At 36.5% G+C, this 18,563-nt stretch overlaps 2 protein-coding genes across 9 annotated transcripts in view; one reads left to right on the plus strand and one right to left on the minus strand.

The window, feature by feature from the left end:
- The window catches only part of LOC135089551 (uncharacterized), a 28,557-nt gene extending 16,756 nt beyond the window's left edge, over nt 1-11,801 (minus strand). For 4 of the 7 annotated variants that reach the window (XM_063985233.1, XM_063985234.1, XM_063985232.1 and 1 more), the window contains exons 1-7: nt 11,694-11,781; nt 9,947-10,060; nt 9,325-9,570; nt 8,813-8,902; nt 8,363-8,472; nt 4,418-4,527; nt 3,531-3,643 (exon numbers count right to left, since the gene is read on the minus strand). In XM_063985233.1, coding sequence (XP_063841303.1) covers nt 3,531-3,643; nt 4,418-4,527; nt 8,363-8,472; nt 8,813-8,902; nt 9,325-9,570; nt 9,947-10,045 — 768 coding nt within the window. In that variant the 5' untranslated portion in view covers nt 10,046-10,060; nt 11,694-11,781. The other 3 variants (XM_063985230.1, XM_063985229.1, XM_063985231.1) reach the window with 3 other exon arrangements.
- On the plus strand, nt 11,520-17,733 carry LOC135089553 (uncharacterized). Of its 2 annotated transcripts, none has more exons than XM_063985236.1 (5): nt 11,520-11,538; nt 12,768-12,892; nt 14,956-15,797; nt 16,100-16,302; nt 17,415-17,733. In XM_063985236.1, exons 2-5 carry the CDS (start codon nt 12,873-12,875, stop codon nt 17,628-17,630), a joined length of 1,281 nt encoding a protein of 426 aa, XP_063841306.1. In that variant the 5' UTR covers nt 11,520-11,538; nt 12,768-12,872; the 3' UTR covers nt 17,631-17,733. The 2 variants fall into 2 exon arrangements, with proteins under 2 accessions (XP_063841306.1, XP_063841307.1); XM_063985237.1 differs by lacking the exon at nt 11,520-11,538 and adding an exon at nt 14,702-14,739 and having other exon boundaries at nt 12,802-12,892.
- Nucleotides 17,734-18,563: the final 830 nt, after the last annotated feature.

Here is an 18,563-nt window from a genome sequence, read left to right on the forward strand (position 1 = left end):
GGAAATTATAGCAGAAGTGACAGAGGAATGAGAGGATATAGTTGAACAAATTGAAGAGGTTTATAGGATTGGAAAGTACGACGAAAATGAAACAAGACCAATGAAAATAAGATTCATGTCACAAACAGCAGTGGAATGTGTTACAAAGAACAGGAAAATTGACAAAAGTAGAAGGAATGTGGGGAATATGAATAGAAAGAGACATGAATGAAGAAGAGAGAAGTAAACTGAAAGAGTTAAGAGTAGAGGCCCAGTCAAAAAATGAGGAAAGAAAACAGGAACAAGTGAGGAGATTAATTTGGAAAGTTGTGGACATGAAAGTGAGGAAATGGTGGTACAAAGATGCCACAGAAGATCACCAAACTGAAGCTTAAAAATTATGTATACAAATATAGATGGTTTAGTGTCGAGCCTATTGGAACTTAAAGACTACCTAAAGAGCAATAAACCAGACATGGTATGTTTAATGGAAACTAAACTAAAAGAGGAAATAAAGATAAGATTTGCAAAGGAAGGTTATAGCACATGGAGGAGAGACAGAAAAGGAAAAGGAGGAAGAGGTGTGATGATATTGGCAAAAGTGGGTATTGTTGTTGAGGAAGTGGAATATGGTGATGGAATGGCAGAAACTTTGAGTGTTGTGATTAAGATCAAAGGAAGTGAAAAAAGGAAAGTTACTGTGACGTACATACCACCAAAAACTAATGCATGGGAGACCAACAGATATAAAACTATGCAACTAGAAACAAGAAATAGCATAGAGGAAATGATAAGGAAAAGAAACAAAGTGCTCTTAGTAGGCAACTTCAACACTAAAGGAATTAACTGGGAGATGGAAGTGAAAGAAAATGTATGGTCATGGAGCGAAGAACTTATGCAAACCAAGATAGTGAATACAATGAGACAGTGGGTGAATGAACCTACAAGATGCAGAGAAGAAGAACCATCACAGTTGGACTTAGTGTTTACAAAAACCCCAGAAAGTAGACCAAGTATACATTGTCTAAGTCCAATGGGAAGAAGTGATCATGTGATAATAGAAATAGTACCACAGGAGGAAAAAATGTTGCTCAGGAAAAAAACAATACAGAAATGGGAGACAGAACTATGCTAAGGCACACTTTCCAGAACTTAATAAATTTTATGGAAAAATTAACTGGAAGGAGCTATTTGAAGGTAAAGTAGTACAAGAAAAATATGAGATATTTTTAAGCAAGTATAGAGACAGGATGCAACAGTTTGTGCCAAGTTATAAAGTGAAAACTGGGAAACATGAATGGTATAATCCCAGGTGCATAGAAGCAAAAAAGAAAAAGGACAGGGCATGGAGGAAAATGATGAGAAATTTGAACACAAATACTAGGGAAGAGTACAAAAAGGCAAAGAATGAATATGGTATAATAGGAAGAGAAGAAATAAATTTTGAAAGTGATACAATAATAAAATGCAAGGAAGAGCCCAAACTCTTCTACAGATACATAAATGGAAAAAATTAAACAGAGATGACATAAAGAAGTTAAAAAGAGAAGGAAGAATTTATGAAACTACTGAGGAGATGAGTGAACTAATGAATGAGAGTTTTCAATCTGTGTTTACAAAGGAAACTGATTTTGTGGCACCAAAAGTGGTATCACAGAATGAAGGAATACAGGAGATACAAGTAAGGAGACAAGAAATCAAGAAACTGCTGGAAGAGCTGGATGTTAGAAAAGCTATGGGACCAGATCAAGTAAATGGATGGGTATTAAAAGAAAGCAGAGAACAAATGGAGGAACTCACATTGGATATAATCAACAGCTTGTTGAAAGAAGGAAAAGTACCAAGGGAATGGAAAAGAGCTAACATAGTCCCAATATACAAAGGGGGAAATAAAACGAAACCATTAAATTACAGATCAGTGTCACTAACAAATATTGTCAGCAAGCTTTGTGAAATAGTAATTAAAGATAGATGGGTGCAATATTTAGAAGATGAAAAGATAATTACAGAAAAGCAATTTGAATTCAGGATGGGGAGATCCTGTCACAAATCTACTGAGGTTTAATATGAGTAATAGATGGAGTGCAAGAGAGGGACAGATGGGTTTATGTAGTATACCTGGATCTCAAAAAAGCATTTGATAAAGTTCCCCACAAAAGCTTTATATGGAAGTTAGAGAATGAAGGAGGTCTAAAGGGAGCAACATTGAGATGGATGGATGAATATTTACAAGGGAGGGAAATGAGAACAATAATCAAGAACACTAATTCAAATTGGTGCAAAGTGACACATTGGGTACTGCAAGGATTTGTGTTGGTGCCTACTATGTTTCAGATATATGTAAATGATATGACAGAGGATCTAAATATAAAAGAAAAGGTATATATAAAAGGATTTATATAAACCTTTTCACTGATGATACAAAAATAATGAAAATCATAAAGATGAAAATGACTGCAAGGGGTTACAATAAGATATTGACAAGATACATGCATGGAGCCAAAGATGAAAACCAGAATTTAATGCCAGAAAATACCATGTGTTGGAAATAAGAAAAAGTAAAAAGAGACCTCCATGGAATTACAAAATGGGAGAAATAATAACAAAAAGTAATGGGAGTAATGATCCAGGACACACTATCACCTGAAAGGCACATAAACAGAATATTCAGCTCTACATACAGTTTGTTAACATACATTAGGGTGGTGTTTAACTATTTAGATAAAGAAATGATTGATAAAGAAAAAACTATAACAAGCATGATACGACCTAAATTGGAATACACAGCAGTAGTTTGGGCTCCATATAGAAAAAAAAAAGACATACAGAAACTGGAAAGATTACAGAGGATAGCGATGAAGATGGTACCAGAATTGAAAGACTTAAGCTATGAAGAAAGACTTGAAGAGATCTACAAGATAGGAAAGAAAGAGACTTGATAACAATGTACAAATTAGTAAACAATATAGAAAGAACAGACAGAAATGACTTGGTACCACAGATGGAGGAGGGAGAGAGACGAACAAGGGGGCAAGGGAAGAAAATAAAGAAGAGTGGATGTTCAAGTGACATCAAGAAATACAGCTTCCTGTATTGAACTATTGAAATCTGGAATAATTTGAAGGAAGAGGTAGTTGTGGCAAATAGTGTACACATGTTTAAAGAGAAACTGGATAAATATGGTTATGGAGACGGGACAAAATGAACTTTGGCTCATGCCCTGTACAATACAACTAGGTACACACACACACACACACACACTTATTATCTTTTTTTTCAATAAATTTATGATGAAACATAATGAAATTTTTTCCACAAAACATCCTTGTAAAATAGGGATGTGTCTTATGCAGAGGTGCATCTAATATACTGGTAAATACAGTATATAATTCTTAATTTTTTCCTGTTCCATAGTGTAAGATATGTCTGATGGCAAAATAAACCTTGTAGTAGTAGTAGTCATGGTAGTGTTCCCTTTAGTCAACTTCAGTCACTTGCTAAAATCACAAGTGAATGGCAGGAGCAATTTATACCTCAGCCAGCTGGTTTACCTTATCCACTGAGGCCATGAGGACATTCCGAGCAGCCAGGTCACGGTGTATAAAGCGTCGGCTCTCCAAATACTTCATCCCATTGGCTATTTGTACAGAGTAGTTACACAGAGCTGTAAGGGAAGAGAAATTATCCATCTTATTTTATGTAAGAGAAATATCCAAAACACTTAAATAGATTTGTCAAGAACAGTAAAAATAATATAGTATGGAAGCATGATGGAACTTAATACATGTAGGAAGATTATACAAAATCTCATCATACTGCAATCAGGAGCAGTAATGATGACACCACTGCTTAGATATGAAGAAATGTTGTGAATACTGCCACAACAAAGACATCTTGTAATGTGAGTAGTAGTATTATGAAAAAAATGTTGTGAAATACTGCCATGACAAAGATATCTTGTAATGTGACTTGAGGTATTATGGGTGTGATGAATGACTGCTTACTGATAAGAGTAGGTAGCTGAAAGACTAATGGGAGACAACTGAGTGAGGGAGACATACAACTGAATGGCAGAGGAACAAAATACAAAGTGCATGAAAAGACAAGAGGAGATACAACAGAATAAGAGGCTGAGAAGACTGGTAATCAATAATAAATGAGTGAATGAAAAGACAAATGGGAAAACAGAAGAATAAAGTAACTGGGTGGGCAGATAAAAATAAGTAATAAATGAGAGGGAGACATAAGATTTCAATTAAAACATGATAGAATGAGATTAAATGGTTAGCTAACTGACTGGCTGACTGATTGATTAATTGAGTGAATGACTAACTGACTGATGGACTGATTCTGATTCTAAAGTTCTGCAACAACAGGATCATATGGCAGTGCTAGAAGTGAGTGACGGAGTAGATATGGGACAGCTTCCTTGACTCACTCAGGACTGAGATGTGACAGAGCTGTTTGCGGAGATAGTCAAGGAGGGAGCCAAGAGGTGCCAGCTCTGTCACCATCATCAGAGGGTTGGAAAGGACAATACCAAACAGTCTGTTGGTGAGAGAAATATTAAGATTTCACAAAAATTCAAGAGTTTTAAGATCACATGCTTCTAGGATTGAATTTTGTTTCAACTCCTACTTCATAATTTTATAAGGTCAAAGAGGTCTTCATATTCAATGTATCATTAAACTGTCTATCTATCTATATACCAGGCCAGCAATCCCACACATGGCGGTCCAGACAAGGCACCTCTTACTCACACACACACATCATTCACACTTTTAGCTCCAACAGTAGCCAGTGGAAAGGAGCAATAAACAGAAATTAAAATGCAGTCAATATATTGAAATTTCAGTGAATATCTCACTTAAACCTGACAATCTAACAACAAACTAAAATTAGCATACTTTAAAAGCTATAAAATTTTGAACAATATCTTATCCAAAGTCATAAGCTGCCAACTTATTCAAGCTGCCAACTTTCAAGGAGGAGGCAGTAGACACCTGCCGAAACGATAATTACTCCCAGTGAGGTCTAAAGCACTGTTCAGGGGGTGCTGTGAACTTATCATTAAACCCAGCTGTGACCTCACTGAACGTTTCCCTTTGTGTCTCACAACACAAGGGGGCAGTCACAGCCTGCCCTCTAAAGACAACTCTCTTCCTCCACACAAAACTACAAGCACCCAATAACACACACACCCTTCACTCAAAAATTTTAAAATCATGGCGACTCCTACACCAGCCTCGGAGTCCCCATCTGGGGAGGGGACCATAAATGTCTCCAGGTCGGACTGCCTTTCCGTCGACGACCCTAAGTGTCTTGACACCCCCCTCAACTTTTTCTTCATTAACTTCTGCAACATTCGCGGTCTAAGATCTAATTTTCAATCTGTAGAACACCACCTCTCCTCTTCTAAACCTCATCTTCTTTTCCTCACTGAAACTCAGGTGTCTGAGGCAACTAACAGTAGCCCCTTTTCTGTTCCCTCCTACTTTCTCTATCCTCATTTTCGATCCAAAGCTGGATGCTGCGTTTATGTGCGCAATGACTTAACCTGCTCTCGTGCCCACGCTCTTGAATCTTCCGAGTTTTCCACCATCTGGCTACGACTACAGAGTCATTCTCATACTAAATTTATCTGTGCTGTGTACCTCTCTCCTAACTCCTCTGACTATAAGAAATTCTTTGACTACTTAACTTCAAAAGTGGAGCACATTCTGATCCTCTTCCCTTTTGCAGAGATCTCCATTCTTGGAGACTTCAATGTTCACCACCAGCTTTGGCTTTCCTCTCCCTTCACTGACCATCCTGGTGAACTAGCCTACAACTTTGCTATCCTCCATGACCTAGAGCAATTGGTGCAACACCCTACTCGTATTCCTGACCGTCTTGGAGATACGCCCAACATTCTTGACCTTTTCCTGACCTCTAATCCTTCTGCTTATGCTGTCACCCTTTCTTCTCCGTTGGGCTCCTCCGATCACAATCTCATATCTTTATCTTGTCCTATCACTCCAATCCCTCCTCAGGATCCCCCTAAGCGAAGGTGCCTCTGGCGTTTTGCCTCTGCTAGTTGGGGGGACCTGAGGAGGTATTTTGCTGATTTTCCTTGGAATGACTACTGCTTCCGTGTCAGAGACCCGTCTTTGTGTGCTGAGCGCATAACAGAGGTGATAGTGTCTGGCATGGAGGCGTACATTCCTCACTCTTTTTCTCATCCTAAACCTTCTAAACCTTGGTTTAACACAGCTTGTTCTCATGCTATACATGATAGAGAGGTGGCCCACAAAAGGTACTTAAGCCTTCCATCACCAGAATCTCATGCACTTTATATTTCTGCCCGGAACCATGCCAAGTCTGTTCTCCAACTAGCCAAAAACTCCTTCATTAACAGAAAATGTCAAAACCTTTCAAGATCTAACTCCCCTCGTGATTTCTGGCATCTAGCCAAAAATATCTCCAATAACTTTGCTTCTTCTTCTTTCCCTCCTCTACTTCAACCAGATGGCACCACTGCTATCACATCTATTTCTAAAGCTGAACTCTTTGCTCAAACCTTTGCTAAAAACTCTACCTTAGACGATTCTGGGCTTGTTCCTCCCTCTCCTCCACCCTCTGACTACTTCATGCCACGTATTAAAATTCTTCGTAATGATGTTTTCCATGCCCTCGCTGGCCTAAACCCTCGGAAGGCTTATGGACCTGATGGGGTCCCTCCTATTGTTCTCCGAAACTGTGCCTCCGTGCTTGCACCTTGCCTAGTCAAACTCTTTCAGCTCTGTCTGTCAACATCTACCTTTCCTTCTTGCTGGAAGTTTGCCTACATTCAACCTGTTCCTAAAAAGGGTGACCGCTCTAATCCCTCAAACTACCGTCCTATTGCTTTAATTTCCTGCTTATCTAAAGTTTTTGAATCTATCCTCAACAGGAAGATTCTTAAACATCTATCACTTCACAACCTTCTATCTGATCGCCAGTATGGGTTTCGTCAAGGCCGCTCTACTGATGATCTTCTGGCTTTCCTTACTGAGTCTTGGTCATCCTCTTTTAGAGACTTTGGTGAAACTTTTGCTGTTGCCTTGGATATATCAAAAGCCTTTGATAGAGTCTGGCACAAAGCTTTGATTTCCCAACTACCCTCCTACGGTTTCTATCCTTCTCTCTGTAACTTCATCACAAGTTTCCTTTCTGACCGTTCTATTGCTGCTGTGGTAGACGGTCACTGTTCTTCTCCTAAATCTATTAACAGTGGTGTTCCTCAGGGTTCTGTCCTGTCACCCACTCTCTTCTTATTATTCATTAATGATCTTCTAAACCAAACTTCTTGTCCTATCCACTCCTATGCTGATGATACCACCCTGCACTTTTCCACATCTTTTCATAGACGTCCAACCCTTCAGGCGGTAAACATATCACGCAGGGAAGCCACAGAACGCCTGACTTCTGATCTTTCTAAAATTTCTGATTGGGGCAGGGCAAACTTGGTATTGTTCAAAGCCTCAAAAACTCAATTCCTCCATCTATCAACTCGACACAACCTTCCAGACAACTATCCCCTCTTCTTCAATGACACTCAACTGTCCCTCTCTTCTACACTGAACATCCTCGGTCTGTCCTTTACTTATAATCTGAACTGGAAACTTCACATCTCATCTCTAGCTAAAACAGCTTCTATGAAGTTAGGTGTTCTGAGACGTCTCCGCCAGTTTTTCTCACCCCCCCAGCTGCTAACTCTGTACAAGGGCCTTATCCGTCCATGTATGGAATATGCTTCACATGTCTGGGGGGGTTCCACTCATACTGCTCTTCTAGACAGGGTGGAATCAAAAGCTTTTCGTCTCATCAACTCCTCTCCTCTAACTGAATGTCTTCAGCCCCTCTCTCACCGCCACAATGTTGCATATCTAGCTGTCTTCTACCGCTATTTTCATGCTAACTGCTCTTCTGATCTTGCTAACTGCATGCCTCCCCTCCTTCCGTGGCCTCGCTGCACAAGACTTTCTTCTTTCTCTCACCCCTATTCTGTCCACCTCTCTAACGCAAGAGTTAACCAGTATTCTCAATCATTCATCCCTTTCTCTGGTAAACTCTGGAACTCCCTGCCTGCTTCTGTATTTCCACCTTCCTATGACTTGAATTCCTTCAAGGGGCAGGTTTCAAGACACTTATCCACCAATTTTTGACCACTGCTTTGACCCTTTTATGGGACTGGCATTTCAGTGGGCATTTTTTTTTATTAGATTTTTGTTGCCCTTGGCCAGTATCCTTCCTACATAAAAAAAAAAAAAAAAACTATGTATAATCCCATAACTACCTCAACTATGAAACACTTATTGGAATCACAAATATCTCACAATGATCAGTCCCAGTTAACACTCACAGGATCAGATTGGAGTGCGACAGCTGATGCATGGCCTGCACCTCCTTGATGAAGTCATCTAATGTCCCTGGCACATGGAGGACATCTTGCTTCAGTATCTTGACTGCCACCTGTCATCATACCGGGAAGAGTTAGTATGAAACTCATCTCAATAAATATGTTTCTCCATAATATTATCACAACTCCCAGCATGCTAGACCCCACACAAGATTTTCCCTGTTTCCTGACTACTAACATATTCTCTGCATCTCAATTTTACCACCTTTAATAATTCAAATTCTTATAATAATTGACATCTCCATTTCAATTCCTCACTTCCTATACTAATTTAAGTTCAGAAAGGTAATCAAAAGTGGATGCAAGACATGAAACACACACATTAATCATAACACAATACCTGAAACATTCTTTAGTATGTAATACTTTCCTCAAGCCTTTAGGCGCACATACCTCCTTCATTTGGCCTCCTGAACTTGTCCACTGAGCCTTCTTAACAACCCCAAAGCTGCCATCTCCAATCTTCTGGCCCAGCATAAGCTCCTGCCACACACAATATTATCATCACCACCCACATAAATGTCATCCCTATCAGCATTAACATCACCATTTCAAAGGGCATGTTCTAAATTTACATGAATCAGCTCCAGTCAAGTATTATGGTTAAGCAGAATTTGTTTCTCAAATTAAATTTTCATTGTAGTCATATACTGACATACTGGATATAATTATCTTAGGATACCACATCACCATTATACATATGGCATCAATCTAACTGAAGGTTTCATTATGAACTCGACACTTTTTTTTATGTTGCCCTTATTTTATGAAGTGGGCATCTTTCATTGTACAAGACTGTAATTTAAAGGCCACGTGATATAATTTATTCTACATTCTTTAAAAACCAGTTACAAACTATTACATCTGGAAAAAGACTTGAACAACCAAACAATGGCTTCACTCACCTGTTCAGGAATGAGGCAGGTGAGGCCTAGTGTGTGTGAGTCATCTGATACAGCAGATGCCTTGCTTTTGCCCTGACTGGAGGAGCCAGTGGTGGAGGGAAGGATCCGAGACACTAAGCTCTTCATCCATGCTGCAGTGCGTCGCTTCTTGACTGCCTCCAGTAAGCGGCGCGCAGCAGGCTTGCCAAGCCCAATGCGCTCAAGGTCCTCCAGCTGGACATATTCAAAGTGGCTGAGTCGCGTCACCTGTGAAGAAGGTCAGGCAACGAATATAAAGGATTAAGGTGGAAAAATGTGAATAATTAAAGCATTAATGGGCATATATAACACATCTCTGTTTCATGGATGCATTTTTGGGGAGAAAATATTGTTGCCACACTGAATGAAAGGTAAACTTTTATATTTTATATGTTTTCAAACACAGTAGTCTTCACAACCACAAACGTGGTACATGATAGTTTATTTAAATATTCCTTACATTAAGGCATGTGGGATATGAATTCTTTTATATCTATGCATTTTGCAATCTTACATTCATCTCTGTATATACTGATTAAATACATCTACAATAACAATGTCAAGCATAAGCCACAAGCCCTGAACAACCCTGATGGACACTCACCTGAAGGTCATCCCTAACACGAGTGAAGAATTGCCCCAGCTGCACCTCCACCAGGATGCTCCGCACAGCCTCCAACTCATCCCCCTCCACATCCCCCATCACATGAAGCTACAGCTGTCAAAACAAACCATTAAATCACATTAGTCAAATATATAAGTGTAACAGAAACTTTGTAATTTTGTATTTTCAATAAAAATTTGTCATAAAATCTTCTTAAATAAAAACAGAAAACATCTTTTCAATGTTATTTTGCTTACATGAACCTAAGTTTCATTATCCTTGAGAATTACTAATTTATTAAAAATAATGATTATGAAACTGCCAGTCTCAGGCTGAAGACCACCAACTGTCAACTTTGCAATTTTTTCTTGACTCTTCCGTAATGCAATGGTGAGGAACATTTTGAAATTAAATCTAACATCACTTAATAATCTACAAATGAACACACTGCATCTAGTAGGCTACTATGAGGCGGAAGGGGATAGGTAGTCTTGTGGACCATCCAAGTTCACCCCAACAGACAGCCATTGTCTTGTTAGTATAATGCAAGTAATCCACGTTATAGATGGTTAAACCATGAAAACACTGGGAGGACCTTTGGATGTGCATAATTGCAATACAGAATGAGGAACACAACACGGCGGGGAGTGTCTTGGCCAACAAGCACACAACCGAGCCTCTCCTGAGCTGTATGCTAACTGGCTAAACATCCAGACACAAAGTTCCCTTACAAGATAAAGGGACAAGTTAGGCTGTATGGAGGGCAGACTCATCCAAGATATGAGAACAATGAAAACAATCTACTCTCTGCATATACATCTGTACAAGCTGCACAAATTATATACATATATTAACTGCACTGTCTCAAGCATTCACCTAACACATAAGTTCCCTTATGGCCAGTCCTGCTTTGGCTTATGTTTCCGCATCCCATCACTTTCAACCTTACATCCGGTGGCAAAGGGGACTCCTTGCTATTTTTATTTAAATGTGCTTTGTGATAAGAAGGGGTTGATGTGTGACTCATCTTTTGCTGCTTAAAATGTGGGAAATTCTCTCCTTCATTTGGAGACTAAAAGGAACCCAAGATAATATTTTCTTCATCTCTATAAAGACGTCAAGAAAGAAAGAATAATTGAATAAATAAATAAATAAAATAATTGGTGGGATAATTCTGCACATATTGAAATTCATTGTAGGAAAAAAAAATGGTTTTGTTTCGAAATTAACAGAGAGCTGTTTGTTGAAAATTCACTCTCACAGCTACTCACCAACCTATCCTCACCTCTCAGGACACCTTTGTTTACATTATCTGGAAGGAGTTATGTAGAGCTGTAAGTTTACCATTACCTAATTGCAACGCTACCCGTTTTGAAGTGATGGGGCGGTGTGAAAGGCAAGACAGAAGTAAAGTGAACAAGAACATCTCACTTCATTCTGCCAGATTCCTGTTATTGGGTGAACTGTTACATTTTCTTTGTGAATTTGACGCAGAATCAAACAAAATGTGAGCTTCGTTGGTTGGTACAGTTCCCCACCATAACCAGTCACACAACGCCGATAAGCTGACTTCTTTTATCCTGCCCAGCTAGGTAAGCAACACAGTTTCCTGTCTCCTTTTGCAACTTAACAGTAACTTCCTACACGCTTCCTTGGAGAACTGTACGTGTCGGTGGCAATACTGGTCCTCTACACAGTCTGGCACACACTCCCCCATCACCAGCGCGTGCCGTAAATTACTCCCCACCTCTAGAAGCAGTTCTCTGGAGGGTGACGACGGGACGTGGGATGACAACTGTGGGAATAGTAACATGTAAACAAACCTTGCCTAGCTCGTGCAGTGCTGCCAACTTTACACTCCCATCATAACACGTCCTATAACTTTTTACATCATATTAATTCCTTATCTATATCGTATAATTGTAAGACTGAACAAAATTGTTTAATTTAATGCATCTCCCAAAATATTTACTTTTAAACATACTTTTTTTAATGACTGATTTCTTAGCCATATATATATATATATATATATATATATATATATATATATATATATATATATATATATATATATATATATATATATATATATATATATATATATATATATATATATATATATATATATATATATATATATATAATGTGTGTGTGTGTGTGTGTGTGTGTTGCAATGAAATATAGCATTTGGATCATTCTAAGTACTGTAATATAAATGTTGGTAGATATCATGTTGGTTATGTCCTTAATTATAAACTACAAGAGTGAATGTGAAAGCGAGTAGTGTGAAAGTAGGAAGAGAGTAGTTTGTAAAATATAATTTTCTCGAGTATTTTGCAGTAAAAAGTGTGAAACACTATATATATATATATATATATATATATATATATATATATATATATATATATATATATATATATATATATATATATATATATATATATATATATATAAAGTGTGTAACACTATATAGGGTGTACCACTGAGGTCTAGAGTTCAGTGGGATGTACCGTAGGTCAGCGTACAAAAAGAGTGCGACATATTACGTCAAAGAATATAATTTTATATTAAATTTAACAAAAAAACAGAAATGTTACATACTCTCATCAAAATGTGATAAAATTATTAATACAAATCAATTTGGGATATTCTTTTATCCCTTTCTTTTAGACTTTTTAATAGCACCTTAGTGTTTTTTTGTTTTTGTTTTTGTTTTTTTCAAGTCATTTGTAACCCTAAGCAAGTGTTCCTCTAATATAAAAATAGATAAATAGATACATAATGATAAATCAGAAAAGTATGTTAATTCTCCCCTCGGCAGCAGCGGCGAGGCAGAAGGCGGAGTGTCGCGAGCAGGCGAGGCGGTAAGGACGGCAGGGTGACGCGTGACGACTCGTGACACCTGTTGGCACCGCGAAGCTGTGACATGGAACCCGACGCACTCAAGTAACATCATCACCTTTTGTTTTACATGTGGAATTTGTAGACTTGTGTCTGACGTGAAAAAATGTTGGATGTATCGCCTATTAAACAGACAAGAAATATCAAACTTTAACTACACTAGTGGCTGGCGTGAGTTGTGCACATTTCAGATTTTTACCGAAAAGTATAGCAGTTTTCCCATATTACTCATTTTTTTTCTTTCTATTAATTATATTATTATTATTTTTTTTTTTTGCTGTACAGTAAATAAGGCATACTACCAATATTTATTTATTATTTCCCATATTACGCATTTTTTTCTTTCTATTAATTTTTTTTTTTTTTGCTGCACAGTAAATAAGGCATACTACCATTATTTATTTATTTTTTTATTTTATTATTTTTTTTATTTTGTGTCCACGTATGAGGGAAATCAAGGGTGAAAGGGGAAAGAAAGGCTCTTCACTTGCTGCTCTCAAGAAAATTTCAGTTAATAATAACAATGATGATAATAATAATGATAAAATAAAAAATAATAATAATAATAACAATGTTAATATATATATATATATATATATATATATATATATATATATATATATATATATATATATATATATATATATATATATATATATATATATATATTTTTTTTTTTTTTTTTTTTTTTTATTTATTTTTTTTTTTTTATGTAGGAGGGACATCGGTCAAAGACAACAAAAAATAAATAAATAAATAAAAAGCCCATTGAGATGCCAGTCCCTGAATAGGGTCCGAAGCATTAGTCAAAAATAGAAGGATAAGTGTCTTGACACCAACTTCTTGAAGGAGTTAAAGTTATAGGAAAGTGGAAATACAGAAACAGGCGGGGAGTTTCAGAGTCTACCAGAGAAAGGGATGAATGATTGAGAATAGTGGTTAATTCTTGCATTAGAGAGGTGGACAGAATAGGGGCGAGAGAAAGAAGAAAGTCTTGTGCAGCAAGACCTGGGGGGAGGGGGGGGGGGGAGAAAAACTGACAGAGGCATCTCAAAACACCTAACTTCATAGAAGTTGTTTTAGCTAGAGATGAGATGTGAAGTTTCCAGTTTAGACTATAAGAAAAGGACAGACCAAGGATGTTCATTGTAGAATAGGGGGACAGTTGTGTGTCATTGAAGAAGAGGGGATAGTTGTCTGGAAGGTTGTGTCGAGTTGATAGATGAAGGAATTGAGTTTCTGAGGCACTGAACAATACCGAGTTTGCTCTGCCTCAATCAGAAATTTTAGAGAGATCAGAAGTCAGGCGTTCTGTGGCTTCCCTGCATGAACTGTTTACTTCCTGAAGGGTGGATGTCTACGAAAAAAAAAACGTGGGAAAGTGCATGGTGGTGTCATTTGCATTGGAGTGGATAGGACAAGAAGTTTGGTTTAGATCAGTGATGAGTGTTAGGAAGAGAGTGGATGGCAGGACAGAAACCTGAGGAACACGACTATTAATAGATTTAAGAGAACAGTTAATATATATATATATATATATATATATATATATATATATATATATATATATATATATATATATATATATATATATATATATATATTATAAACATTCAAGATTCACTGGAACAAACTCAGATGACCTTGCATGTTTGTCTCAATATACAAGTATGAACACCTACAAAATTTGACAAGGCATTTGTACATGCAAGTCTTAATTTTTTTTTTTTCTTTCTACTTCAGCCTGATGAAATATTTTGCTAGTAAGTACCATTTACAAATGGATGGTTTAGCAAAACAAGTGAAAAATGAGTAGTAATCATAAGCTTTCTGATCCCAGCTCTTCATTTTCAGTGTTTCACCTGCAGGGAAGGAAAAGTTAAATACCTAATGTAATTTTTTTTTTCTTTTTTCCTAATGTAGATGTATGAGTATAACTGTTGGTATAGTAGATGCAGTAGGTACAGGAGGTAAACTCCCAATGAAATATAGGATACAAAGTGCCACTGTAACTACATGAAAGGGAGGATGTGCAACCCATTAATGCATACTGAGTAATCAATACCACTAAGGGATACCTCCTTACCCACATAGTGACTATTTTTCAGGTCATGCCAGTGGAGTCAGTCATCATCAGAGAGCAGCAAGAGTTTGAACAGCCCTCCCAAAATCACAAGTTCATTGTGGAAACAGTTGTCTGAAGAACAAGATTTAAGTGAAACAACTTTCTTACCTTTTATAAACAGCCTCACTGACAATAATGTGTCAAGTGAATATGAAATAAATTCAAACTTTCAGTCTTCCACAAAGTACGAGGAAGTGTGGAAGTCTCCCTATGGTGACAGTGATACAGATGTGGCTCAATTAGGTATGAGAAATCCATGGGATCCCATAACCAGCACCAACCAGAGATCCAGTAATTTACATCACCTAGGATTATCAAACAGTGCCAGATATTCTAGTAACATTACAGAGGATATTTATGGAAAAAGTGAGAAGGAAAATATTTTTTTAACATGCACAAAAGCTGTGGGAAGTAAAAGCTGTTATAATCCTCTTTTAGATAAAAAAGACTCCATTTCTCTCTCCAAGGAAATGCTTTTTCCACAGCAAAGCTTATCAAGTAATGTATGGAATACTAATCCTAGAGCACCGTATGGAGGTCCCAGTCAAGATGCCCTGACTGGTAGTGATTCCTATGGGATTGGTGTCAACTCTGTGTCATGGGAGCCAGTGCATTCAGTCTTGAGACCAACAACTAAAGATATAGGAAATATATCTAATTCATTATACAGTGACTCCCAAAAGATAGATAATCTTTACCAAAGTCAAGCATCAAGTGATTTGTCCTCTCATCAAAACTCTCTTCCGTTCAGCCTTTCCCCTCGTGACTCCTATTGTAACCAGCAAGCTACCACCTCAAATTTTCAACCACAAAAGCAGCACACAGGTAACTTTGTGTTCTGGCTATGCACCAGTACATTATTATTTACCTTTTCTATAATATACTATTGACCATGAATGGTAACAATTTCTAATAATAATAATAATAATATATATATATATATATATATATATATATATATATATATATATATATATATATATATATATATATATATATATATATATATATATATATATATATATATATATATATATATATATATATATATAATTATAATACAATAAACATTTTATTGATGCCTATTTGCATGAATAAGTATATTAAATATTTATTGTTATTTACAGATTTGGTTGCCTTGATGCAGGAACTCTCATTCTTAACTGATGCAAGAGGCATGGGTAATTTATCTTACAATAATAGTGCACTGCCCACACACCCATCTCAGAAACCTGCCACAGCAACCTCATTGCCCTTGTCCACCAAAGGATGTGTGTTTTGCAAGAACAATAATTACCATTCTACCTTCTATAAATCACATGTGTTGAAGGTATACATCAAATATACATGAAATTCTAATTTTGCTTCAGGCTGATATGAATCTTTAAACAGTTGATCAAATATTAATGATCATAAAATAAAAGCTGTATTAGTTTAATGCACAATCAAATTAATTTGCAAATGCACTAACCTAAAACTAAGATATGTACTGTAGTGTGTTTGAGTTTTAGAATAAAGTGGTGGAATGAATATAAATAAGGTAAGATGGTTTACCTGTATGGAGAAGATGGAAGATGAAGTCTGTAAAATAAGATTAAGTGAAACTGAGAGTCCTAGCAGGAGAGGAAGGTAACTTTGAAAGAAGGATAGGTTAAAGGAATGCATGTGTGAAAAGAGATGTCAAGAGAGAGGAAGGGCTTGAACAAGCAAGGAGGAGGTATTTGGTTGATAGATTGGTGCTGATTCTTTTGTTGCTGTCAGTTTCTTTGGGATGCACCAACGGAAAGTGAAATGACAGAGACTGATAGATTAAATCATGTGCAAATTTGTGAAAAAAAAATCAAATTAAAAAAATAAATAAACAGATAAGCATAAAACTTGAAATTGCTCATAATGTACAACAACCTTGAATTTTATTGGTTTACTTCTGGGTGGGCTTTGATATTCATATTATACCTGCTTAGAATGCATCTTTTATGCAAACCAAGAACCTTTTATACCATAATCACTACAGATCATTAATAAATTTCTAAATATATTTCAGGAAATTTTGTAAAATTTGATAATGGAGGTGCTGTTTTCATAAATAACTATAACTCAATAATATAACCATCTTCCAGAATTAAATAAATTGCATGAACATTACAATGAACAAGTTTCAATATAAACTCAAATTTGTTCTCTATATTTCTGCTTTATAATCATATATACTGTATACCAGCCATTTAGGTATTTATTTTAACCCAATTAAGCATTAAACCTGCAAGTTAAGAGCAGTGGTTGAATTTCATTAATTTCATATTAAACAACCAGGTTCAAGATATCATTCATGTTCACATGCCATTTATTGATATACATGAATACATCCTATATACAATATATATATTTTTTTTTTCATGACTAGTACCTCTTCGATATAATTTATTGCTCACTTGTTCTTAGGATGAACGAGGTCATTGCCAGTGCCCTGTGCTAAGGATGTATGTGTGTCCCCTCTGCAATGCCACAGGTGACTCTGCTCACACTCTCAAGTACTGTCCACGCAACACAGTGACCAGAGGAGATCCCATCTCAGCAGGCCTTCCACCAGGAAAAGTCACAAACTGGAGGGAAGTGGCTAATAGAATGATGAGCCGTTATACTTCCAATAATTGTTAGATGCACTTGGCTTATATTGAAATGGAATAAGTTTTATGTATTTGTTTACTACATGGAAGATTATGTCTACAGCTTGAATTCTGGTATATTATGTATTTGATAGAGGGCATTTATATTTTACTTACTGTTCTTTACTTTGATAGTCTCATAAGTTATAAGTTATTAACTGTGTTGTGTTCTGTAGCCACACACAATATTTTTCTTACATTAAAGTCAATCAGGTTGATGGTGTGATGAGCTGGACAGCTTCTCTCCATTTTCAGAAAGTGTTCTCTTCAGCCATCTTTGACAATCTGATATTTATTAACTTATTATTTTTTCATATTTGGCAACTCTGGCAACAACTAGGCCTTGGGTGTAGATGACCAGTTTTTAATAGTTCATAGCAAGTCTAGTGTCACATTTTGTTCTGCTTTTATTATTATTATTATTATTATTATTATTATTATTTATTTTTTATTTTTTCTCAAAAATAGAGGATTACACTCTGGTTTCATCAGTATGGTGATGGCATATAAGCTGTAACATATAGGGAGTAGATCATCCTTACACACATCCCATGCAAGGTTGGTGATGCACTATTTTTAATGAGGTGAAGTGCTTAATGAACTGTTGTGTATTGGTGTAGTAGACACCACACAGCTGCCATTTACCTATCTTTTCATTTTTAATATTTATTGGCTGGTAATTCAAAGCTTACAGATGTTTGTATGTAGTACATACTTTTTTTTTACTGTAAAGATGTATCAAATGAGAAGATAAAATGATTGTTGACTGCATAGCACATTTCTCCTACAAACGCTTCATTCATTCAAACCTCCTTATAACTTGTTTTGCATTACATTTGTATGGTATACATATGAGAATTATTTCCTGTTCTGTAACATACAGCTTCAGTACATATATTAATTAAATCACCTTATTCAATGTAAT

Source organism: Scylla paramamosain, chromosome 33, assembly GCF_035594125.1.
Source record: "Scylla paramamosain isolate STU-SP2022 chromosome 33, ASM3559412v1, whole genome shotgun sequence".
NCBI lineage: Eukaryota > Metazoa > Arthropoda > Malacostraca > Decapoda > Portunidae > Scylla > Scylla paramamosain.